This window comes from Leptodactylus fuscus, chromosome 1, assembly GCF_031893055.1.
Source record: "Leptodactylus fuscus isolate aLepFus1 chromosome 1, aLepFus1.hap2, whole genome shotgun sequence".
Lineage (NCBI taxonomy): Eukaryota > Metazoa > Chordata > Amphibia > Anura > Leptodactylidae > Leptodactylus > Leptodactylus fuscus.
This window is the reverse complement of record NC_134265.1, coordinates 124981692-125005020: the sequence shown is the minus strand read 5'-3', so window position 1 is coordinate 125005020 and position 23329 is coordinate 124981692. Positions and strand designations below refer to the sequence as shown.

General features: G+C 43.4%; 1 protein-coding gene across 1 annotated transcript in view; it reads left to right on the top strand.

Moving 5' to 3' along the window:
- The first annotated feature begins 6107 nt into the window (after positions 1-6107).
- Positions 6108-23329, top strand: part of MED13L (mediator complex subunit 13L) — a 111789-nt gene continuing 94567 nt past the window's right edge. Inside the window, exon 1 of the mRNA XM_075276561.1 lies at positions 6108-6991. Coding sequence (XP_075132662.1) covers positions 6920-6991 — 72 coding nt within the window. The 5' untranslated portion in view covers positions 6108-6919. The remainder of the gene's footprint in view (positions 6992-23329) is intronic.

Below are 23329 nucleotides of genomic sequence, written 5' to 3'. Positions count from 1 at the left end.
GATTTTTTAATGTATGTACAAAAATACGGAAATCGCTCTACCTTGAACGTTGTTCAGATGGTATCATATAGCACGGGGTGCACGGAACATCCGACCATTAGAATGGAATCCAATTGAAGAAACGATGATAAAAAAATCCAGCACGCCCAATAGTTGAAAAATAAAATATAACCTTTACTTCATAGTGGTTAAAAACAGAAAAAGCTCCTTAGAGGATGGATCCAGAATAAAACAACAGCCTACGCGTTTCGAGACTCACATCCAGGTCTCTTTAGGTTTTATTGGTCCATCTCAAAACTATGAAAATTATCCTGGCAGTCAGAGGAGAGAAAAATCTGAAAACCCCTGGGAGTGAAAGGGTTAAACAAGAAAAAGGTAAAAATAGTGTTCACCAAAAATTGCTTCTTTCCTATGCCACAAACTGGTGTAAATGCAATGATATATTTTACCTATTGCATGAATAAAGGGAAGAAGTATTATTTTGTATATCAATAAAGCCAACATGTCATAGGACCAAAATGCGCCTGCCGCGACTGTTGCGGCTTCCGACAGTTGCAGTTTCCCACTCCGGAGTAGGCCCAAATGAATGGGCCTAGTCTAGAGGGAGCTGCTGTGAGGCGGACGCCTGGGCTGAATCAGCCGCGGAATCCGTCTGAAGAAGGGGCAGCTCGCTTCTTTTTTCCGTGAGCGGGAACATACCGCTCACGGAAAAAAGTAAGCTAGCAGTCTACATAGACCTCTATTGTGAGGGGGCGGATTCTGACATGGACTCCGCGTCAAAATCCGCCCCCTCTTGCCCCGTGTATACGAGCCCTTAAGCCTGTCATAGAAATATAACAATTGAGAATGGTCTATGAGCATAGTTATGTAGCAAATCTCCCACAGACTACAATACGGTTGTATTGCAGTCTATGGGATTTCCAATCAAAAGATTGCAGGTTCAAGCCCCCTAGGTGGGTGCTAATAAAATGGTTACAAAAAATAAATTAAAAAAATCTTTTTAAAAATATAAAAAATAATAATTGAAATCATCCCCTTTCTCTAGATTTATGAATGAAGATAAATAAACAAAAGCAAACAGAGAAAACTATCCATCCTCATGTCTTAAAACTCCTGTTCTACAAACATATAAAAATATTTTTCCCACACTGTGAATGGCATAGTGGGGGAAAAAAATCAAAAGAGCCAAACTGCCATTTTTTCACTGTTTCACCTCCCATAAAAATGTTCTCAAAACATTAGACATTTACCAAAACAGCATAAATAAAAAGTAGGCCCCGCAAAACAACTTGTAGCTGAATGCTAGCCAGATCCCTTAGGGTGCATTCACACTGAGCATACGCTCAGCTCATTCTGAACGTAAAACACGTTCAGAATGATCGCGTACAAAGCAGATCCCATTCATTTGTATGGGAGCTGGCATACGTGCGCTCCCCATTGAAATGAATGGGAGGCTTTTTTCCCCTATTGCTGTCAATGTGATACGCGCAAATTCCCTGTTGGAGGGTGTTAACCCCCCCCCCCCAATATGACTCGAGGTCACATTGCCATTATACATAAAGGAGGGTAAGGATCCTTTGTTGTGTGCAAGTTACTAACCAATATCTCTCCTTAATGTTGACCTCAAAATTTTTGTGAAAGTGATTGCTATGAGATTGGCCCCACTCCTGCCTGATCTGGTGCATTCCAACCAAGTCAATTTTGTGCCAACTTGTGAAGAAACCTCAAAAAAAAAAAAAAAAAAAAAAGACAATATAATACAATTCGATTGCAAAGCGAGAGATTTTACCGTAAAGATTGTAAAAGCCATTCTCTTTGATCAATAACCCATTATGTTTCCCTTCCACCGCAGAGAAGGCATTTGATAGGGTGGGGTGGCCATTCTCATTTGCAGTCTTTTGCCCAGATCACATCTGCGTTCGGGTCATTCCATTCTCTTATCCGCATGAAATATGAGGAGAGAAAAGTCCTGAAAGCAGCACTTTTCTCTCCACATTTTTTGTGCAGAAACCGAGCAGAAACCACACGGACCCCATTATTGTCTATGGAATCTGCGGGTTTCCTAAGGTAACCACTTTTTTATGCGGATAAGTTTCTGTTCAGGGGGTCCCCAAGCGGACTTCCTGAATGGAAACCTGAACACAAATGTCAACCGGGCCTTAGATCATATTGGCATTTGATGAGGTCTTGCATCTCCTCTCTTTATTCCAATCTGTCGGCTTCGAGAGTTAATTGCGTATTGTTCTCCCCCTTTCTGATCAGGAACGCAAGAGCCAGGGATGCCCCCACTCTCCCCATTTTTTTTTCCTGACCCTGGAGCCCCTGCTTCAGACAATTAGAGCTAATACAGACATTCGAGATCTGAGAGCTGGTGGGAGAAACGTTCAGATTTGCGGCATTTGTGGATTATCTCTTATTTTTTCTTTCAGATCCCTCTTCATCGTTTACTCGCTTAATGTTGGAATTCCACAAGTTTTATAACATTGCTAACTTTCAGAAATCAGAGGTCCTTAAAGTCTCTCTCCCTCAGAGGGTCCAGTCTTTGTTTGAATCCTCCTTCCCTTTTAGACAGTTGAGTGATGCCATCATATATTTGTGGGTATGAATCACCTAGGAGAACCATTAAGAACCACCTGCTGCTCCTCCGGTGATCAGGTTGAACCTGAAACAGTGGTCCAAGGGAACCTACACTTGGTTTGGGCATTGTGCTATTTATAAAATGAAGGTCTTGCCCTGCCCACTCTATCTTTTACAAACTCTCCCAAGCCATATTCCCTTTAGTTTCTTTAAATTGTTGGACAGTGACTTCACTAACTTCGTTTGGCAGGTTAAAGTGGCTAGACTGGCCTGTGCAAACCGTTATCCTACCAAAATAGTAGAACAGCTTAAGGGTCCCTGACCCTCGCAGATATTATGAAGCATCTATACTCCAGTGGGATATGTGGGGGTGGGTAATTAGAGGGGGCAGAAATGGGACTTTCTTAAGTCCAACCCTACCATCAGACCTATTCAATTCTCTAAGATGATTTTACCTAGGGAACCAATTGCACAAATTTTCCTGTCAGCCTCCTTGATATGTTGGCAGTGTGGCATGGTGCTGAAGGACTTCTGGGAATGAGTCCCAGGCAATTTGCAAGGTTTACCAGGTCACCCCCGTCTGATGCCAGCTTTCTACCTGCTTCACCTCTCTGATTACTCCCTTCATGCTTATCGAAAATCTTCCCTGAAACACTTGGTCAATGCAGCTAGAGCCTGCAAACCCGCACTCTGGAAGTCTTGACCTCCACCCATGCTCCTTCATTGAATCAGTAAAGTAGAGGGTATTCAAAGTCTAGAGGATCTCACTACGAGCCTTTGAAACAAGTATGAATCCTTCATTACAGCCTGGATGCTGTGGCTCCTTCTCCAGGGCTCGCAGGATCATAGAGACCTAGTGAGATAAGCTTTATCCTCTCTTTTTTCCCCTACTCTATGTTTCTCCATATACTTCTCACTGAGGTAATCACTCCGGATATCTCACACCTTGTTATGCTGATTGCTTTATATTCTTATTTGGGTTGTTTACTAGCTCCTACTTGAGTGCTTTGTATGGTTTGCTATATTTGTTTAATATGATGTAAATAAAGAATTCATATATATAGCCAATTTATGGCAATGCAGTGACCAGTCACAAAGCTATGGTGAAACTTCCCCACTCCTTGTTGTTTTTTTCTGTGGCTGATTTTCCTCCCCATCAGACCCCATAAGCAACCACTACCAAATCCACCAAAGACTACTTGTTTTTAACAAATTTCTGAATGGGAACTCCTTTGAAAAGAACATTCATAGTTTACGAAAAATGAATGATGTCCATATTACACCCCAATGGAGAAAGCAGAAACAAGGGACTTGTAAAGGACATAAGGGTAGATAAGATCCTAGCAGTGCATGCGTCATTGGAGCAAAGAGTGCAGGAGTAGGTTTTTTTTTCAGCACCACTGAGCATCAAAGGAAGAAGAAACAGCCTGTAAAATCAGACAATTGGAACAATACTGATTTAGCCAGAACATCCCTGGTATCTGACCCACAAAAAAGGTGTGGCATTCCTGGCACAGAGCTTAAAATGGTTATACCACATGACATATTTATTCTGTATCCATTGGAAAGAGGATAAATAACTGATCAATGGGGGTATGACTATTGAGACCCTCACCGATCCTGTTGTGAATTCAACCTGAATGCAGGTGGACTGAATGTAGAGGTGCCCCTACTAGATTGCATGTATCTGCACTCCTATTAACTTCAGTACAGCACTTGGTTATCTCTGACGCTTCCAATAAAGTTAATGGGAGCACAGACATGTCCCATCCAGCAAAGGCACACCTACATTCAGACCGCCTGAATTCAGATTGAATTCACAGCAGGGGTGAAATTCACCCCTTCTCTGCATTTGTGTGGGTCTCAGAGGTCAGACCCCCATGATTAGCTATTTATATATGCTTTGTGGCATATTTTAAAAGTTCCTATTTTGACCAATGTAATGTGGCAAGTATGGTCAACATTAGCAGTAAGGGGCAATATATATATAAAGGGCCTATGATGAGGAATAGGAATAAGAATGTGAGCTGGAGCAATGAGAGCAGAGCCATGGTGAGGGACTAAGATTAAAGGGATGTAAGATTGTAGCTGTAGAGAGTCAAAAGTAGCAATTGCTACTGACTCTTGTGCATCAGGGAGCTCAATGGCCTTTCTACAACATACCAAGACACCAGCATCATAGACATCTCATTGTAAGTAGGGCTTCCAGCTGCACCCCTGGGAGGTGCCATGCTGGGGACCAAGAATACTGGAACCATTATGAACTAGGAAATGGGTGACTATAAGGACTATGGTTAAGTGTGAAGGCTACGGTTACCTGTGTACAGCATAGCTGTTGTATTAGTTTCAGACTAGGCCTGGGTCTGTATAATATGCGGATGTTATACCAAGAAAACAATATATGATTTTGGCCTTTTTTTGTAATTATTTGTGTTTCTTGGGGGACTGTACATGCCGACTCCATTAGACCTGTATTCTGTAAATGGTTTACTTGCACAGCATCACCACTATAAAAGACCGTTTTTCTACGCAAATTTGAGTGCTTGGCTCATAGAAGTTTTATTGTATCTCATGCCCTACCTAGTACTGGCAACCATTGGCATGAATATATAATGTGAGAGATCCCATTAAATAGGGATGTGTATAGGCCAATTCATTGATCTAGGCCTCTTCGTCTATTGCTGCAGTCTCCCAGATACTTTTCACTCTTTATTCTAAGTTATTCTCTTCTGTCAGGGTAACATTTGTATTGTATGCAGTGATGTCTGTGTCTCTTCCAACTCTGCCTCCCCGAAACATGCCTTTATAGCTCCGAAATGTCCGGCCACCCAGCTTTGACAGCATCATGAATGGCAGATAGAAATCTGCCATGTCTGCCTCTGGGAAAGCTGGGTGATGACAGTTGTAGATGAAAAAGATGTGACAGACAGGCTGGAGGAGGAGGACAGCTCAAGGACTTGTATATACTGGGGGGGGGGGGTCTCCACTGGCAGTCCCATGTAACGTTATACACATCCACAGACATGGCACTTCCTAATTGTCATACATGACTATTACATGGAACTGGCAAGAGAATGCCTGCCCCGCCATTGACGCTTTCCATAGGCTTCATGTCGCAGACCTGCTTGAGTGTCGCACTTTGCTTCATGAATGGCGCGCATTACTGTAGCCGCTTCCATTGTGCGCGTTTGCTTGCTCCAGAGACAAACGCCACCTATGGCACCTTCCAGGACGGCGGTGCAGACACTAGGGCAAGGCTCCTCTAGGGCTCCGTCCTCCGCCATCGCTTAGTTTGATGAAACAATTAATAACATTACGGATGCGACAACAATAGCGGCGCTGACAATAATATTATTAATAGCCTCCAATTGAGCGCTAAGGATTCCCATGCACACAGCGACCTCTGGCGGCGCCGCAAGGAACACACAGGCGTGAGGCCTGAGAGAGACACAGCGGGAGCCCGGATCCCCCCTCCCTACTTCGCCGCCCCGTCACGTGAACGCTTTCGGCCAACCAGAGTCCGTGTTGTCGCGGCCGGACGCCATTGCTGCTGTCAGAGAGGCGAAGCTCTGGTCAGTGTGTGTGAGAGACGAGCGGCGGGAGAGTCCAGGAGCCGAGCTATACACCGAGCCCCCCGGGGAGGCGGGCCGAACACAGGTCCCACGGCAAGGCCCGGGTCTGCTGGCACTGAGTGAGGACGCTGCTGGACTAGGCCCCTGAGGCCTCCTACTGTGACACGGGGCGGTCTCCCCCTCAGCCCCGATTACTGTGTGCATCTCCCGCCGCCTGCACTGGCACAGAGAAGCGGAGCGCCTTGTGTGACTGCGCTGAGCGGATGTGGCCTTGTTCGCGGGCCCTGCTTGTCTAGCCTGTAGCGGGGACTGAGCGGCTACACTGGGGCCGCTTGGCTGGCGCTCTCAACTGTGGGAGCCCGGCGCCCTGGCATCGCGCAGCCTCGGCTGAGCCTCCGCGTACTGGCATTACATTCCCTGAGAAGGAGGCCGCTGCGCTTCCTTCCCCTCCTCTTCCTCTCACATCCCACGGCAGCGGCAGCAGCAGCAGGCCGCCCCTCCCCCACCCGGGTGACTCATTTCTACGCGCCGGATTATCGGCCCCGTCCGGGCTCTTGGAGCTGTCCTCCTCGGGACTCGGCCTAGGACATGGTTGTATCTGCCCAGCCTCTGTGATTCGTCATCCCCGGCGGCGGCTTTCTCTGTGCCCCCTCCCCCACTATAGGAAGGATCGGCCTGGGCCTGCTCTACAGGCTGCCCCATTTCGGATCGGATCCAGAATTTCAGCTCTCAGACATGCCCAGCTCTGGTAGCCAGGCACCTGGAGGATCATGACTGCGGCGGCGAACTGGGCAGCCAACGGGGCGAGCCTGGAGGACTGTCACTCTAACCTCTTCTCACTGGTAATACTGCTAGTGTTGTGTATGTCATGTGTGTCATGTCCCTAGGAAGAAGTGTCATCTGCACATTGTCCAGCACAGTACACACAGGAGGAGCGGCTTCTCATTGGTACCTTGTCATGTGCACCTGGTGCAGTGTCACCAGCCTTCTGCTGGCTTCCCTGGATCACCTTGCTGGAAGTCCTGATGATATTGTATATGGGCCCAGATAGGATGCAGGCAGATTGTATCCCCCTGTAGTAGATGCTTAAGGTCCTGTTCACACAAAGCAATCACCTGTCACCTTAGTAGCTGTGTCCATAGCCAGGTGACTACAGAGATGAGCATTCATTCAGTCCAACATTCCTGCATGGAAGTTTTACAGGGTTGTTCACTTCTATCATGTAAGTCAGAGTGAGGACAGGGAGCATCAGTGACAGGACTTAGACTGGCTGGAGGAAGCAGCAATAAGATGGATGTTCTCATAGATAGGGTACCAGCCCTCTAAGAATGGAGCTCCAGGCAGCTGTCAGAATCCCATATAGGGGATGAATGTAACATATTAATTAAATTTGTAGACTCATTAAAAGAGAAAAAAAATTGCAAATATAAGTCATTTAAAAAAAATGTGTAGAGTTGTAAAGATTTTCTCCGATCATCTTAGTGCTTTTGTCTTGATCATTTGGGCACGACCATGAATGCAGAAGCTTTGGTCTTTCCACTGGTAGGAAGACTGCAGGTGGGCATGGGGTGATGTTCTGTCTGCAGCATGACAAGGCCCATAGAAAGTTCCTGCAGTCGTGATCGCATCCCTTGGCAACCGATCAAGCCAAGACTTTCACCTCTAAGATGATTAGACATTTTTAAAAAACAAAACTCTGCAAACTTTCTAAAATATTTTGCAAAAACGTTTAACCTTTGTCTACAAATTTAGATTTGTTTATGTTCTTGAGCAAACCCCTTTAAGGCTACCTTCACACCAGAGTTATTAGAATCCGTTTACCTTAGCCAGGCTCTGGCACAAACATTAAATGGACGTGGAGTGGCATCTAGTCCCCATGGTAAAATATATGCCACGTACTACCTGCAGTAGGGCATCCTAACTCTGCGGATACCAACTGAGCTGAGGTTGTTTTAGTCTCCATTGGGTAAATGAGTTTCTGTGGATTAATATATTACAGTAAATCAATTTGCAATCCACAGTGTGAATGTAACCTTACTCTTCTCTTAGTGCAGCAGGTTAGGGGGGTTTGTCTATGTTGTTATTGTCACATGGCTCCTTTGTTGTCATTTGGCTGTTTTCTATGACAAGGCCATTTCTAGCTAATGTCTGGATGAATGGTAATCTGAGGGAAATGTCTTAGGTTATTGGGGAACGTAGGAATAAAGTCTTTAGTAGTTGAAAGAAAGAAATGACAAGTCTGCAAAGCAACAGCGCACATTCTTTTAGTGGAGGGCAGTGGCTGGGGTCCATTTTTCTGACTGTTTCATAAGTCTAGGACCCATTTTCATCCTCCTCCTATAGACTTGAGTCTGTGCTCTATGGATGTGTAAGTAGAAGTATCAGCTCAGAGTTACTGTTGCCGATACATGTATGGCGCGGTGCGTTTAGTTTGCCCAAAATCTTTCAACATGCTACACATGTAGGTTCTCAGAGAAAACTGTGGCTTAGGTGCATCACTATGTTCCAAAACAAAATCAACTTGAAGGGGGTATAAACTTAGATTCTACAGATACACCAGATTTCTCATCCAGCATCAGTCTCTGCGATAAATTTGGCAAATTTTACACCTAGACTTAGTACATCTGAGAAGTTGAATATGTTCTAAAAAATGGCCATTTTTGACTCTTGTGTAAATAACGACAAGTTATTGTCACAATTTGCCTGAATTATGGCAAAACCGCATCATGTTTGTAAAATTGCTGCAACAACTGTAACATTACTGCAGTGTCTGAACAAAGGCTAAATTATGGGACAGCTAGGTGACAGCAACATGGTTGTAATGCAAAGTACAGTAGATGGTATAAAAGTGGTCAATGTGCAGTGCAAACACAGAGATGCTACCATGACAGGGACGTTTGACATGGCTGTCACAGGTCTTACCACCCAACTTTCCTGAATAGTTCTGTAATATGGTAACAGGTGCTCTGTAGGTAGTGAGCACAGTAATGGAGGCCATATTGGTCTTGCCTAGGTTTGCTGGGGGCTTTGAGCTCTGGTACTTGCTCTTTATAGTACTACTTGTGCTTGTGTGTACAGACAGTAGTCTACTCATCAATGTGCCTTTCCTGTGAATAGACTTCAGCTTTTTACTTATTTATTTAGAGGCAGCATACTTGGTAGAGCTTTGTCTTACTTTTGCCTTGGTTCATGATCTCTGTTGTCTGCTGTGAAGATTTTCGGAGAAGTCTTCAGCCCTTCAGCTTCTATTCTGTACTTGACATTAAACAAGGCCAGGTGACTACTACGTCTAGACTTTTGCTGCTTTTCTTTGTCTAGTCAGAGTCTACCGTAGGTAGTCCACTTACAGTATTGTATTACAATGCACGCCACTATATACACCTTGTATCCATGCAGCTTCCTGACTGTGACAGGTGCTTTAGTATAAGTAACCTGGCTTTCTGATAACTTGGCATTTGGTACTGACTGGTTATGCTTTACATCTGGCCAGATTTGAGGAGCTTTAGCACCTGGACATGAGTTGTTGGTGTCTGAGTTTTTGGGTTTGTTTCTATTGAAATCTGGTCCATTAGATTGTCAGACTGGGTTGTGATGACCGGCTCCTGGAGTCTATACTTATAGCTTCTAGTATTGCTATTGTAGTTGCTGACTTCCAGTGTCCAGAATGCAATCCTGTGGTGACATCGTGTCATTGCTGCATTGTTGTCACAGTGGTAGACGCTTGAGTTGTCACATTTCTCTTCTCTCTCATTAACGGATCCTGTCTGTGTTACCATGTGTCACTCGCTGCTGAACAATTGTCAGTACAAGCTGTCTGTGTGACACGCTCTTGTTCTGTGTTTACATCTCATTTCTCTGCCTAAAGTGGTTAGACAGAAATGCCCACCCTTATTCTACAATATATGATGTTGTTCTTGTTATGCAGGAGCCTACAAAGACTTAAGATGGAGTTGTAAAGCAGAAAACCAGATTGTCCACATAATGTACCTTTCCATCTATTCTGAAGGAGGGTCTGTATCACTGAAACTGAGGCTAGATAGCAACATGGGATGTGTTGTTGCATAGCAACATCCTATCTCACCTAAAGCATTGCTTCACACACTATGTACAACAGGTGAGGTTCACTGTGCTTGCAACGCGATGGGATGCGCTAGTTCTGCTTCAGCATCCCATAGTGTCTTTACTGTGGCATGAGTTTCTTACTGCTATTGTGTCCTCTTCTCTTCATGGCTGTGAAGTCTGTAGGCCAAACCATTGATTCCTATTCCAGCTACTTTGTAAATGGTTGATGATCGATCAGAGGCAGCAGAGTTCCTAATACATTAAAAAAAACAAAAAACCTGGTGATTGTTGCAGATTTACTTTCATAAGAATTCATACTATACATCTAATTCATTATACAATATAAATAATTGTATAATAAAAATTAAGGGCTTGTCTGGTTTCAGATGAGGATTGAATGACAAATTTTTACTGTTTATATAATGAAAAGTTGTACAATTTGACTTTCTGTATCAATTCCTCACAGTTTTCAATCTCTGCTTACTTCCAGTGGATAAAAATCAGTCCATGGTCATGTGACCCAGGTGTGTTACAGTCACATCACAGTATTCAGACATCGGACTGATTTTTTTTCTTATATCCTCTGGAAACAAGCAGAATGGACAAGAGTACGCAGAGATCTAGAGAGCTGTGAGGAATTGATATAGAAAGTATATTGGAAAATTGTATAAAGGTGGGTTCATACTACTGTTATTTAAAGTTCATTGCTGTCATCCGTCATAGGATCAGAGCAATAGACATTAAGTGATTGATGTAGATGTAGCCCCCTCTGTCCGGTGTCTGGCTGCATTAAAGTGCATCTAAAAAATGTGATGGAAGCTGTTTTTTTTTTTTGTTTTTTTTTTACATTATCATCAATGGAAACAGACACAGATGAAGGGGGCTTTATGAATGTCTGTCACTTTACTACTAGTAATGTCCATTGCTTTCATCTTATGACGATTGAGAGCAACAAACATTCATAACGGTAGTGTGAATGTTCCCTAATTTTCATTATATAAGCAATAACCTTTGTCGGAAACTGGACAACTGCTTCAGTCATTGTATTTTGAGTTTAGAGTCGGTACCATTTTTCCGATTCTTCAGAGGATCTTTCACCACCTCCAGCAAGGTTAGCTCTTTACATTGTTTAATAGGCGCTGCTCCATTGATTCTGGAACAGTTGGTATTTTTTCTCTAGCCTCCACCATTCCTGAGCAATCAATGCTGTTAGTTTTGGTGCCTGATGTGCTATTCAGTCTCTGTACTGTCAGTTGGGAGGTGTCAGGCAGGACAGACAAGGGATGTGATTTTGACTCTGGTTGCCTCTGATTGGAGCACTGAATCACACCCCCTGCCTGACACTGCCCTGCTGACATTAGAGTCTAAATACTTATCATACACCATAACTATCTATGTTGTTGCTATTCGGTGGGGGCTAGGAGAGTATTCCAACTGTGCTGGAATCAGATGTAGGGCTACTAATGCCAAGCACAACCAGTGCACATTATATCGATGTACTTGGTAGGTACTACAGAGACTGCAGTGCTCATGCAAATGGAAAACCCCTTTGAGGAGCCCATACATGTTGTATATTGGTCGAAATTGTCAACTTGGAGGGACCTGTCCAACCATGTAATGGGGACCTTCCTACTATTCCCTGGTGGCAGATGTATTCTTGCCAGAAGACAGGTGTGAATATAAATCTACAGCATCTCAGAAGGTCAGTTAAAAATAAAAGAAATATAACAAGGACTGACTCTATTAGCAGGTGCCTGGGGTTGTGCACAACTGCTGCCTTTTTCCTTTGCTCCCATTCATCTAGTAGAAAACAAAAATGAAACAACTTAGTCTTGGTTTAAAACCTCCTACAGCTTTGTGTGTAAAGCTCTTGTGCAAACCTGTTTGGGTTGAGCCTGTAACCATGGAGACAAATGGGGCAGCTATATAGTCTAGTTATGCCAGTTTTGTTGGAAAAATCTTAAAAAAAAAAAAAAATCTTAAAAAAAATTCACACCAGCCCCCGGTCTCCGCTTTAGGCAATCCGGCGGGTTTCCATCTTCTGCCCAAGAAACTGGACATGGGACGGATACCTGGCAGTCGGTTTTCAAACTCGTTCACTTGAATGGGTTTGTAAAGTGACCGCTCTTGTGCGTCTTCTGCCTCTCTGCAGTGAAACGTGTTTTTTTTTTTTTTTTAACTGGACACAAAGTTGGACACGCAGAACTTTGTGTCCAGTTAAACCCCCCCCCCCCCCCAAACTGTTTTGCCGCGGACAGGCAGAAGATGCTCACGGTTGGTCACTTTTGCAAACCTATTCAAGTGATGTACGTCCCCTGTCCAGTTTCTCGGGGCAAAAGTTTTAAACCCGTTGGGTTGCCTAAAGCGGAGACCGGGGGCTGGTGTGAATCTGCCCTAAGCCATTTTGAGGGAAAAAAAAAGGGTTTGGCATGGGCAGGACCATTGTGTCACAACAGATTATTAATGGAAGAGAATATTCTGAATCAAATTTTCTTAGGACTCTGCATGCTACCATTTCAGTGATTTACTTATAGAAATGTATGAATAAATTGACAACTGGGTGTTGCCCTAGGGAGTGTGTCCTTACAGAGTTTGATACTGATCGATCAGTGCTGACAGTTTATCCCCTCGCTCAAATCTGCGTTTGGTAATCTGTTCAGGGAGTCCACATGGGGACCCCCTGAACGGACTACCGAACGCATTTGCAAGCGGTGTGCAGTGAAGGCACATGGACTCCATAGACCATAATGGGGTCTGTGTGCTTGCCGCTTGCTGCCCGCATGAATCGTGCGGACAGTAAAGTAGATTGTGAACTACTTTCCTGTCCGCATGTTCCCTGCGGAGATCTGGCGGCAAGCACACAGACCCCATTATAGTCTATGGGGATCCATGTGCTTTCTCTGCACACTGCTTTCAAATGCATTCGGTAGTCTGTTTGGGGTGGGGTTTCCCCATGCGGACTCCCACGAACGAAATACCAACGAGTGGTTATACTGTGCAAAAACACAACCTCCGACAAGTGGAATTTTCACACACCGTTCTCAAGTCTTTAACAAAAATATTCAGGAATAATAGAGGAATGGGACAACACAGTTATGGGAAGTTATTCTTCTAAATAAATGGTAGGGGAATGCAAGCAATTACTAAAAGGGACATGTCAGAAGCAATGACAGGTTCAAGTTAAAGTGGACCTTTAACCACCTTCGCCAGGTCCAGCTCCTTGCATCATATAGTAGGTTCCTCCACTAATTCCCGGAGTGTTTAGACTTTTTCTTTAGCCCCCATTGTTCTTCTTGAGCAATTAGTGCTGGTAATAGCCTAAATAACATGAGGCAAAAAAAGTGTTAGGTGGGCAGTGTCAGGCAGGAGCAGGCAAGGGGTGTGATTTTTGGGCTATGACACTGCCTGCCCCTGAAGCCCTGAATCGCACCCCCCTTACCTGCTCCTGCCCACCTGTGACAATACAGAGACTAATGGCTCGTTCACATCTGCGCCCGGTCTCCGTTCATGCAGGTTTCCGTTTACTGCACAAAACTGAGCAGGAGACGGAAACCTGCAGGAGGCTTTCTCACCCATTTATTTGAATGGATTTGAAAGATGTCTGTCCGTGAGCGTTTTATGCTCTCCGCCGCGAAACCGATTTTTTTTAAAAAAATCGGACATGCAGTACTCTATGTCCGGTTTAAAAAAAAACGGTTTTGCGGCAGAGAGCATAAAATGCTCACCGGCGCACACGGCCGGACCCGGTCTAACAGCTTTCCGTCTTCTGCATGCATGCTCAGAACGGACTCCGGGCGCTAGTGTGAACCCAGCGTAAGTAGCCTATGAATAACTAAAACTAATTGCATTGACTACTTGGGAATGGTGGGAGCTAGAGAAAAAAATTCTATAATTATACTAATACTCTAAAATTTAACATTTGTTAAGATCTAGAGTTAGTGGAAGGTGTGTAATTATGGAGTATTTTATGCTGATGATTTAGAATGGTATACTATATGCCAGTCTTAATGTGTTGGCCTCAGTCTTGTAATTTTATGGCCAAGAAATGCCCTCTGAACTTAAAGGGATTTTACCGTGTGGGCTAGCAATCCTCTATCCACAAGATAGAGGATCACTTGCAGATTGGTGTCTGTCTTAGGCCAGTGAGAACAGGTGTGTGTGTGTGTGGGGGGGAATTAGTTACCAATGAGGGATGGTTCGGTACTGCGCACTTTGCTTCATGTAAGTACTGGTGCTTACAGTAGAATGAATGGAGCGGTGTGCATGTTTTTTGACCACTACATCATTCAGAATGGGGAACAAAAATCCCTTGTTCTCCTTATCAGTGAGGGCCTAAGGAGTTGGATCTCCACTGATCTGCAGGTTATTTGCAACCACGGTGGAAACAGCGTGAAAAAAATTGTGACGTTTTACAGTCAGAGGAAATTGGATAGGATTCTAGTGAATCCCATTCTCACTTTGTGGTAAAAACCGTGCTGCAGATTTCCATTAACTGGCGCGGTTTAGGAAATGACAGCATGTCAACTATACCAATTAAAACCTTGGTTTCCCCCCATATGTATAATTGAAACAGAAAGTTTGCAGAGGAAACCTCAGCAAATCTTCTGTTTAGGCTTAGTTCACATGTGAATAGGGAGTGGTGGAATTTGGTACTGAAAAAAAAAACGCTTCAGGAATTAAGAAGTGGTTTTTGGACACTGAGGCGTTTTTTTGGTAAAAAAAACAGCCTCAAAAAACACCAGGCATTTTTTCCCTCCAGCACAATGAATGGACCTTGATAAAACGCCTGGTGGTTTGTATTGATTTCCTGAGGCGGAATCTGCCTCAAGAAAAGGCAGCTCGCTATAGGTCTCCATAGACCACGATTATGTGGGGGCGGATTATGACGTGGATTCCGCGCCATAATTCGCCCCCTCTGTGCCCATGTGAACAAGCCCTTAAAGTACTGCGGGAGTAACCACAATGTTTTTCCCGCAGCACTTTTTTGCTGCAAGACTCCACATGGGGCCTTAGCCTCAAATTGATTAATGATTTGAATTGTGCTAGAAAAAGTGGAGATGGAAGGCAATAGCGATGGCTCTGCTCATTACTTGTATAATAAGTATATATTGAACATAAGTGTGTGTTTGTGAAAGTGTATGTGATTGTGTATGTATATGTGTACATAGGATATGATTTTATATATCAACAGCAGAAAAAAAAGACTGCATGTTTAGTTTTTGTTTTGTATGCTAGTAGTGAGGCTTCTGGGCACTGTTATGGGCAGGGGTCTTCTGTTTTCCACACGTCACTAGCTTTTCAGTGGGTCTGAGTCAGTGCAGCGCACATGTCCACCAGAGCTGCTGATTCAGGAAGCATGTGATAAGACGGGTCCCCTGTGGTTTTTGTAACAGTTGGCCTTTGCAGTTGAGATTTTTCTACTGTTCCTGACAATTGCTTTCCATATAATAGAAAACATGCAGTTCACTTTTGATCTTACTGATCTCTTCCCTTTAGGTCTGTTTGCCCTCTATATATAAATAGGGGATAGCTTTTGTATTTTCTTATCTTTTCTACTGTTGTAATTACAAAACCAAACAATACTTATTTCCAGTAATAGTACAAAGAATGGAAATTCCCTATTTAAATATTAGCAACAAGAACTTATAGATTCACATGATACTTAAGCACATAATTTCAGATCTGCTCCATATTTATATGCCAATAATCTGGACCTTTTAGGAGCCAATTTAGGCTAACAACAACTAACTTTAACTTTAATGTCCACCTCACACCAGGTCTCCAAAGCCCATCATCTGATAGGAGCTATTCCTCTCAGCGTTTGGGGGTTTTGTGTATCCAAATCCGTTCAACCCTTCTAAAGATTTAAGCTCTTACAGTGTTAATGCAGAGTGTGGGATATTAGTCAAGTGAATGTTAACATTGCATGACATAAGCACACACAGACCCTGCTCTCCAGAGAAAACAGTGTTACTTCCTCCTTGGCTATCCTAACCTGCATCAACACTTACAAAGTTTATAACTTTGGATGGCTTAGGGTGACTTGACTATCAGGTGAGGTATATTGTTGGGCTTTTCAGACCTGATAACAGGTCCTCCTTAAGGCTAAGGCCCCACGTTGCGGAAACACACAGCTTTTTTTTTTTTTTTGCAGATTTGGTTGCCGTTTTTTGAGCCAAAGCCAAGAATGGCTACAAGAGATATAGGAGATATGTATAAAGCTCTTATATTTCTACCGCTGGGTTCACACTAGCGCTCGGACTCCGTTTTCAGGTTTCCGTCTTCTGCATGCAGAAGACGGAAACCTGTCAGATCGGGTCCAGCCGTGACCGCCGGTGAGTGTTTTATGCTCTCTGCCGCGAAACCGTTTTTTTAAACCGGACACAGAGTACTGCATGTCCGACTCTGTGTCCAATTTAAAAAAAACTGGTTTCGCAGCGGAGAGCATAAAACGCTCACTAGCGCTCACTGCCGGACACCTTTCAAACCCATTCAAATGAATGGGTTTGAAAGAGTCCTGCAACTTTCCATCTCCTGCTCAGTTTTGTGAGGAAACGGAAACCTGTATGAACGGAGACCGGGCGCAGATGTGAACGAGCCCTACCTTCTGCTCAGTCCACTCCTGGCTTTGCCTCAGAAAAAAAAAAAGCAACAAAAAAAGCTGCGTTTATGCAATATGGGGCCTAAGGCTGAGGAACATATTGCGTAAAATCTTTTTTTTGCGCGCGCCAATGCCACGAATGTTTCTGGCTTTAAAAAAAAAAAAAAATTCCGGCTGCAGCGTAGCCTCAGCCTATAGGAGTTTCCTGGCTTGATTTTTTATTTTTTTCCCCCCTTCATTTTAAAGGGAGTCTATCACTGCCCCCAGCTACTTTTAAAGGGATTCTACCATTAAAACCTTTTTTTTTTTTTTTTTTTTTGTTGTGTGGATAAGACGTCGGAATAGCCTTTAGAAAGGCTATTCGTCTCTTACCTTTAGATGTGATCTCCGCCGCGCCGTTCCTTAGAAATACTGTTTTTTTCTTACCAGTATGCAAATTAGTTCTCTGGCAGCGATGGGGGCGGGCCCCAACGCTGAAAATGCGATGGGGACGTCCCCACTGCTGCTCGAGAACACGATCCTGCGACGCCTCTATCTTCGGCTGGATCCTCCCCTTCTCTGTTGTCTTCCTCCTGCGTCACCTCCAACGCCTACACAGTTGGCTCTGCCAGTAAGACACGGCTGGCGGCAATTTTTGGGAGGCCGCTCTTGCTATTGTAGTTCAATGCAGGAGCGGCCTCCCAAAAATGCTGTGAGAGAACTCTCCAGTGATGCCTCCATCTTCTTCAGGAATCCGCCTCTCTGCGCGTCTTCTTCTGTCTTGGGTTTTCAATTTTCTAGGCCTCGGGCAGAGCCGACTGCGCATGCCCGGTCCACAAGAAAATGGCCGCTTATACTGTAAGCTGTGTAAGTGGCCATTTTCTTGTGGCCCAGGCATGCGCAGTCGACTCTGCCCGAGGCCCAAGGCCTAGAAAATTGAAAACCCAGGACAGAAGAAGACGCGCAGAGAGGCGGGTTCCTGAAGAAGATGGTCCTCCCCCTGGACAGTTTGAGGACCAACTGACACTGTAAAGATCAGAAATAGAAGACAACTCCCCCTGTACCCCAAGATCCTCATTTGTTTGAATAAAGAATAAAAGTGCTTTTTCTACGTATCCCTGGGGCTCTGAAACATTAGAAAGGTATGGTTGTTATACTGTTAATAGCATCTACAGCACTATGGGAGTGGTTGAAAGAGTCTGGTGATAGTGGTAGACTCCCTTTAAATGGGTTAGTCCCTGTTTACATGTTGGGAATTGTAGATGGCTTTGAGGATGATATTCTACTTGTGTTCCTCTGTATTTTTGCTCCCCTCACTTGCCCAGATGATTGAGCCAAATCAGCAGCCTCCCCTTTCAAAAGTTATGGCCCCTGGAACTTTATATGTAAGTTCTGTCTTATTCATCATTTGGGTGCGGACTTTGTGCTATTCTAAATAAGAAATAAAAGGTTACTGCCTGCTTGACAATAAGAGCTAATTTACATATATACGGTAGACATATTTAAAAGAAAAAAAAAAAAGAAAGCCAAATTGATTGGGGGCACGGTGAGAATCACATGGAATTTGTTTTTTGTACTTGGTGCTACATCCTCTTTAAAGTATACCTCTTCATAAATACAGAAAAGTACAAGGGAATAGAAGAAACTCTGATATCTTATTTAAGAAATGTTTTCTTCATTTATCAAACTGAGTTACTTTTATGTGTTAGTCTATGGAGAGGGGTGGAGGAGAAGGCGAAAACTGCTGAAAAACACAAAAATAACTTTACTTTATACTGTGAGGAGAGAAGTAGCTCTTTTAACACACTTGGAAAAAAAAAATTGCAACTTTTCATTTTTTTGCCATCCTTGCCACTTTTCCCAAAAAGGGGTCATGCAGGGGATGGGGCCATTGGCCCCGCCAGACTTGCATTATGAATACTTCATTAATTTGCCTCTTACATTGATCAGTTTGTCTGTGAAAACTGACATGCCCTACTTTTTTTTTTTTTTTTTTTTTTTTTTCTGCAATGGTGTGTTAAGAAAATGGACATGTGCCTGTCTCCCTGGACTTTCATTGTTGTAAAGGATGTCTGTTCTATGTACATAGGGCCTACCAGTCTGGGGTTGGGTTTACACAGTGTTAATAGTAGTAAGGAGTGACACCGGTAAATTATATAGCTCACCTGTATATTGACAGCCGCTTCACCAAAAAACATGAGCTACTCATTACTGCCATTAAAGGGGTTGTCCCATCTCAAGGATGCTATCTATACTGCTAGCTTATGTGGATTTAAGACTTTTCCTACGGTAAATACATTGTTTAAGCAAAACTACTTTGTTTGGCTGCTATCTGAGATTCTTCACTTCATTGTTCATACTGCTTTTCCCATTACCATGGACCTGGGGATGGTCTTATCTCTCCATCCAGGACAAGTGACATATCTCCCTATTCTCAGGAGGGGAGCTGAGTGCTCGGTGCTTGTATTTCTGAGCTCTTTATCTCTGCGTCCAGGACAAGTGACGTAGCTCTCTGCTCTCAGGAGGGGAAGGGGAGCTGAGTACTGGAGCAGCTTGTATTTCTGAACTGTTTATCTCCTGCTCTTCCAGTTATCAGTCGGCTAATTGAATTTTGCTGATAAGGGCTGAGACAGGGAGTCTGTTACCTCTGTATGTAAACACAGACCTAAACCGGAGTTTATTGCAACCTGTCTCGTGGTCCTGTATCATGTAAATTTCGGATTCTCATCACCTATCAGATCCAGCTCTGCTACATCAGATTCATATTGTGCATCTTCCAGTGATACTGTGCTAATTTATTAACAACCATCCCTCATTACTGACTGCAAACATGTATTGCTATGAAGAGAGATAGCAGAGCTGGCTTTGTCTGGGAGACGGCAAGTAAATCCCTGCCCACCAATTCACCGAGACAACCAGGAAGTGAACAGAGCATACAGCATGCATGGTGGTGAACAGGCGAGTTGGGAATACACCTTTAAAAACTGCCTGTAGTTCTAAGCAAAAAAGCATAGTGTAAACCCAACTTACAGCATACACAATGAGACTCTCCCTCTCCATAGAGTTCTATGCAAAGGCTGGTAGAGGATACAGATAGTATGTAAGCAAACGTAGCAATAAGGAGATGTGGAAAGCAGCATAATTGGAGAAGAAAAACTATTTAAATAAGTTCTTCTGAAGTTTCTTATAGTCAGTCACTTTGTATGAAAAGTTGTATTATTATTGAGGTTTGCTATTGTGGGTCATGGTGTTTTATTCCACACATTCCCCTCTTGTATTGAGGAGAACATTGTAGTGTCTGATAAGGTCCTTCTTTCCCAGCTCAGGTGCACTGAGGATCTTGTAGGAAGATTCATATTTTTTGATAATGCTTTTGATTAAGTGTGAGTATATCATTAACTAATACAGGGCTGGCCAATCCAGGTTGCCATGGGAACCACATCTTTATCGAGCAGAGTAGGCTTCCTTTGCATGTGTAGGCATCTATACTGATAGGAGGATACTTGGTATTGTATGATTGATGTATAGCTTTAGGTGAGAAATCATTTGGTTAGAACAAGTGTTGATGTACCAGCGTTTCTTTAATCCAACCTCACTTCTTGTATACAGCAGTCATGTCACCCTGAGGTCTGGATGTTGTAACCTGCTATTAGTTATTGTTTACTTTGGTGTAGTATATGGATAAGGGGCTTGTCTTGTATAGGAATTTTGTTGTGTATTACTTATGTTTGTAAGGTGCATATTAGTAACATGTTACTGAATAACACACATTCTGTTTCATGCAAGTGTTATTTCTAAATAACTCTATATTTTTAAGCATTTGCAGACTACTGAGAAGTACACAGGTTGCTCCAGTTATTAGGCTATATCCATGCAGATGCAGGCAGTGTATTGAGGTGCCAGCCAATAGCTGGAGAGCAGAGAGTGCAGGGGTGGGGTGGGGGGTGTTTGGCATTCTTCTGTACAGCTTAGTAACTTCATGAGGTTGCATAATTATGTGAATTGGGAGCCGATCTACAGTAACTTGGTTTGGCCACTACAGCATGAACGGAGCATTCTGCTTCCTGCTTCATTATCGGTGGAGGTGTCTGCTATTGATATAGGTGTGAGGTGGGGCAGAGTTGTATGGTTAGAGCTTTGGTGTGTTATGTTGGCAGAGGGCTCCTGGGCTTCTCTATAGGGTGTCTCCTTATCAGAGGTCCTTAATCCACTCTACCACTAAAGTTCTGCTGTGGATATTTCACAAAAATGAGTGCAGTTGTCATTCGTTCATATTTACTGTATTTATTTTTTGCTAATTTGTACAAAAAATTTTCTTTGCATGTAGACAGGGTTACAGAAACTTTATTTAGATGCATATGATGCTGATTTCTGTGTTAAACGTGCCAGAATCTGAATGGAAAAGTTGTGTGGACTAAGGGTGCATGTACACTGAGTAACGCCGGGCGTGTATGAGAGCCGTACACGCCGGCATTACAGCAGACTGCCGAACACTTCCCATTCACTTCAATGGGAGCGCTCGTAACAGCGGCGTTTACGAGCGCTCCCATTGAAGTGAATGGGAAGTGTTCGGCAGCCCTGCTGTAACGCCGGCGTGTACGGCTCTCATACACGCCCGGTGTTACGTAGTGTGCATGCACCCTTAGGGTGCCTTCACACGGAGTTACGCTCCGTGCATTTTGTCCATTTTACACGTATAAAAATGCACGTGTAAAATGTAGTAAGCCATTGAGTTCAATGGCTTGCGTGCGTGTTTTTGCACGTGTAATTTTGTGTCCGCAAAAATATGCGCATAAGCCATTGAACTCAATGGTTTACTACATTTTACACGTGTGTTTTTACACGTGTAAAATGGACAAAATGCACGGAGCGTAACTCCATGTGAAGGCACCCTTATCTTGGTTTCTGTAGCCAATTGAGTTAGTTAGCCACATACCCAGCCATTCTTCTTGCAGTTTATGGCTGCTTGAAATATTCTCTGGTATAACATATTCCACCTATCTGACAAGTCCTTTGGATATGGCATAAATATCTGAGGCCAAAAATCCTTTAAATGGGTTGGGTTTGGTTTGAGTGTGATGTACATGGGCACATTGCTCCTCTTTGGGGGTTGTATTGAGCCTTCTGACTGCTCTGGTTTATGCTATTGTTGCTGTTTAGTCTTCTAGTTCCACTGGTGTCACTTGTTGACTGTTCTGTCATGTAAGATTGGTCTTAGTGATGGAATAGTTGTGATTCAGTCTTGCTTTACTCACTCCTTATATTCACGTCCAGTAGGGGTTGCTACATACAGCTTTTGCTTGCTCATTGATGTCTGTGCTTGGCTTTTTTTTTTTTTTTTAAACAACCTTTTGCCTCAAACTCCTATAATGTGATAAAACCAGCCTGCCTCTTCAAGCAGACACATTAAATCAGGGGTCTCAAACTCAATTTACCCGGGGGGCGCTGGATGCAGAGTCTGGGTGAGGCTGGGTTGCATCAGGTTTTCACAATTTTATTTTATTTTTCTAAAAGTTGCCATATTCTGACACCCGTAACTTTTTTATACTTCTGTGTACGAGGATGTATAGGGCGTCTTTTTTTGCGGGACCAGGTGTACTTTTTAGTTCTACCATTTTGGGGAATTGCTATTGCTTTGATCATTTTTTATCACAGGCAAAACAGTGAAAAAAATGGCGGTTTGGCACTTTTGACTTTTTTTCCCCGCTACGGCGTTTACCGTATAAGAGAAATAATTTTTAATACATATATATATATATATATATATATAATGTGTATATAAATAATTTATTAGACTCCCTAGGGGTCTTGAACCCCAGGGGGTCTGATCACTAATGCAATGCATTACAGTGCTAATGCATTGCAATACATTGCCAAAAATTGTAATTTCTTTTGCATGCTGCATAGAGCAGGTGCTGGCGATCACTGGCAAAATGGTGGCGCCCATGCGCCGCCGGGAAAATGGCGCCTCGGTCAGCTTTGGCCGAGGTGCCAGAGGGGTTAATGCCTTGAGGCATTAGTGCTGGGTGTCTACTGTGTAAAACAGTAGACACCCGGCAGCTATGGCGGCCGCCATAGTCAAACACCCTGCATCTGCAAACTATTGTTCTGAGGGATGCAGTTGGCCTGCGAGTTTGAGACCCCTGCATTAGATGCAGTGGCAGTGTGAACGTAGTATCTGAAATGTTTTTATTAAGGCTTTACAAGTATACTTTTTTTAAATATTTGCTTAATTGCATTTTTAAAAACTTTCATTGAAAGACATTTTTGTGCTTTGCCTTTCTAAGGGTACTATACTTTTTATTAATGATTAATGTTCATATTTAATTTTGTGAAAGTTTTGTCCATTTTTTTTTTCTTTTTTACCCTGTTGGTTAAATGGCTTATCAGGTTCTGTCCTTCATCTGTGTTTGTGTATATCACACGTGATGTGAGTAGAGCATTACCCTATTCCACCAGATGGAGATGATGTTGTTCTCATCAGCTTTAGCAGAAGTCACACAGCGGTATTATATTTGGACAAGCGCTAGATAATCCT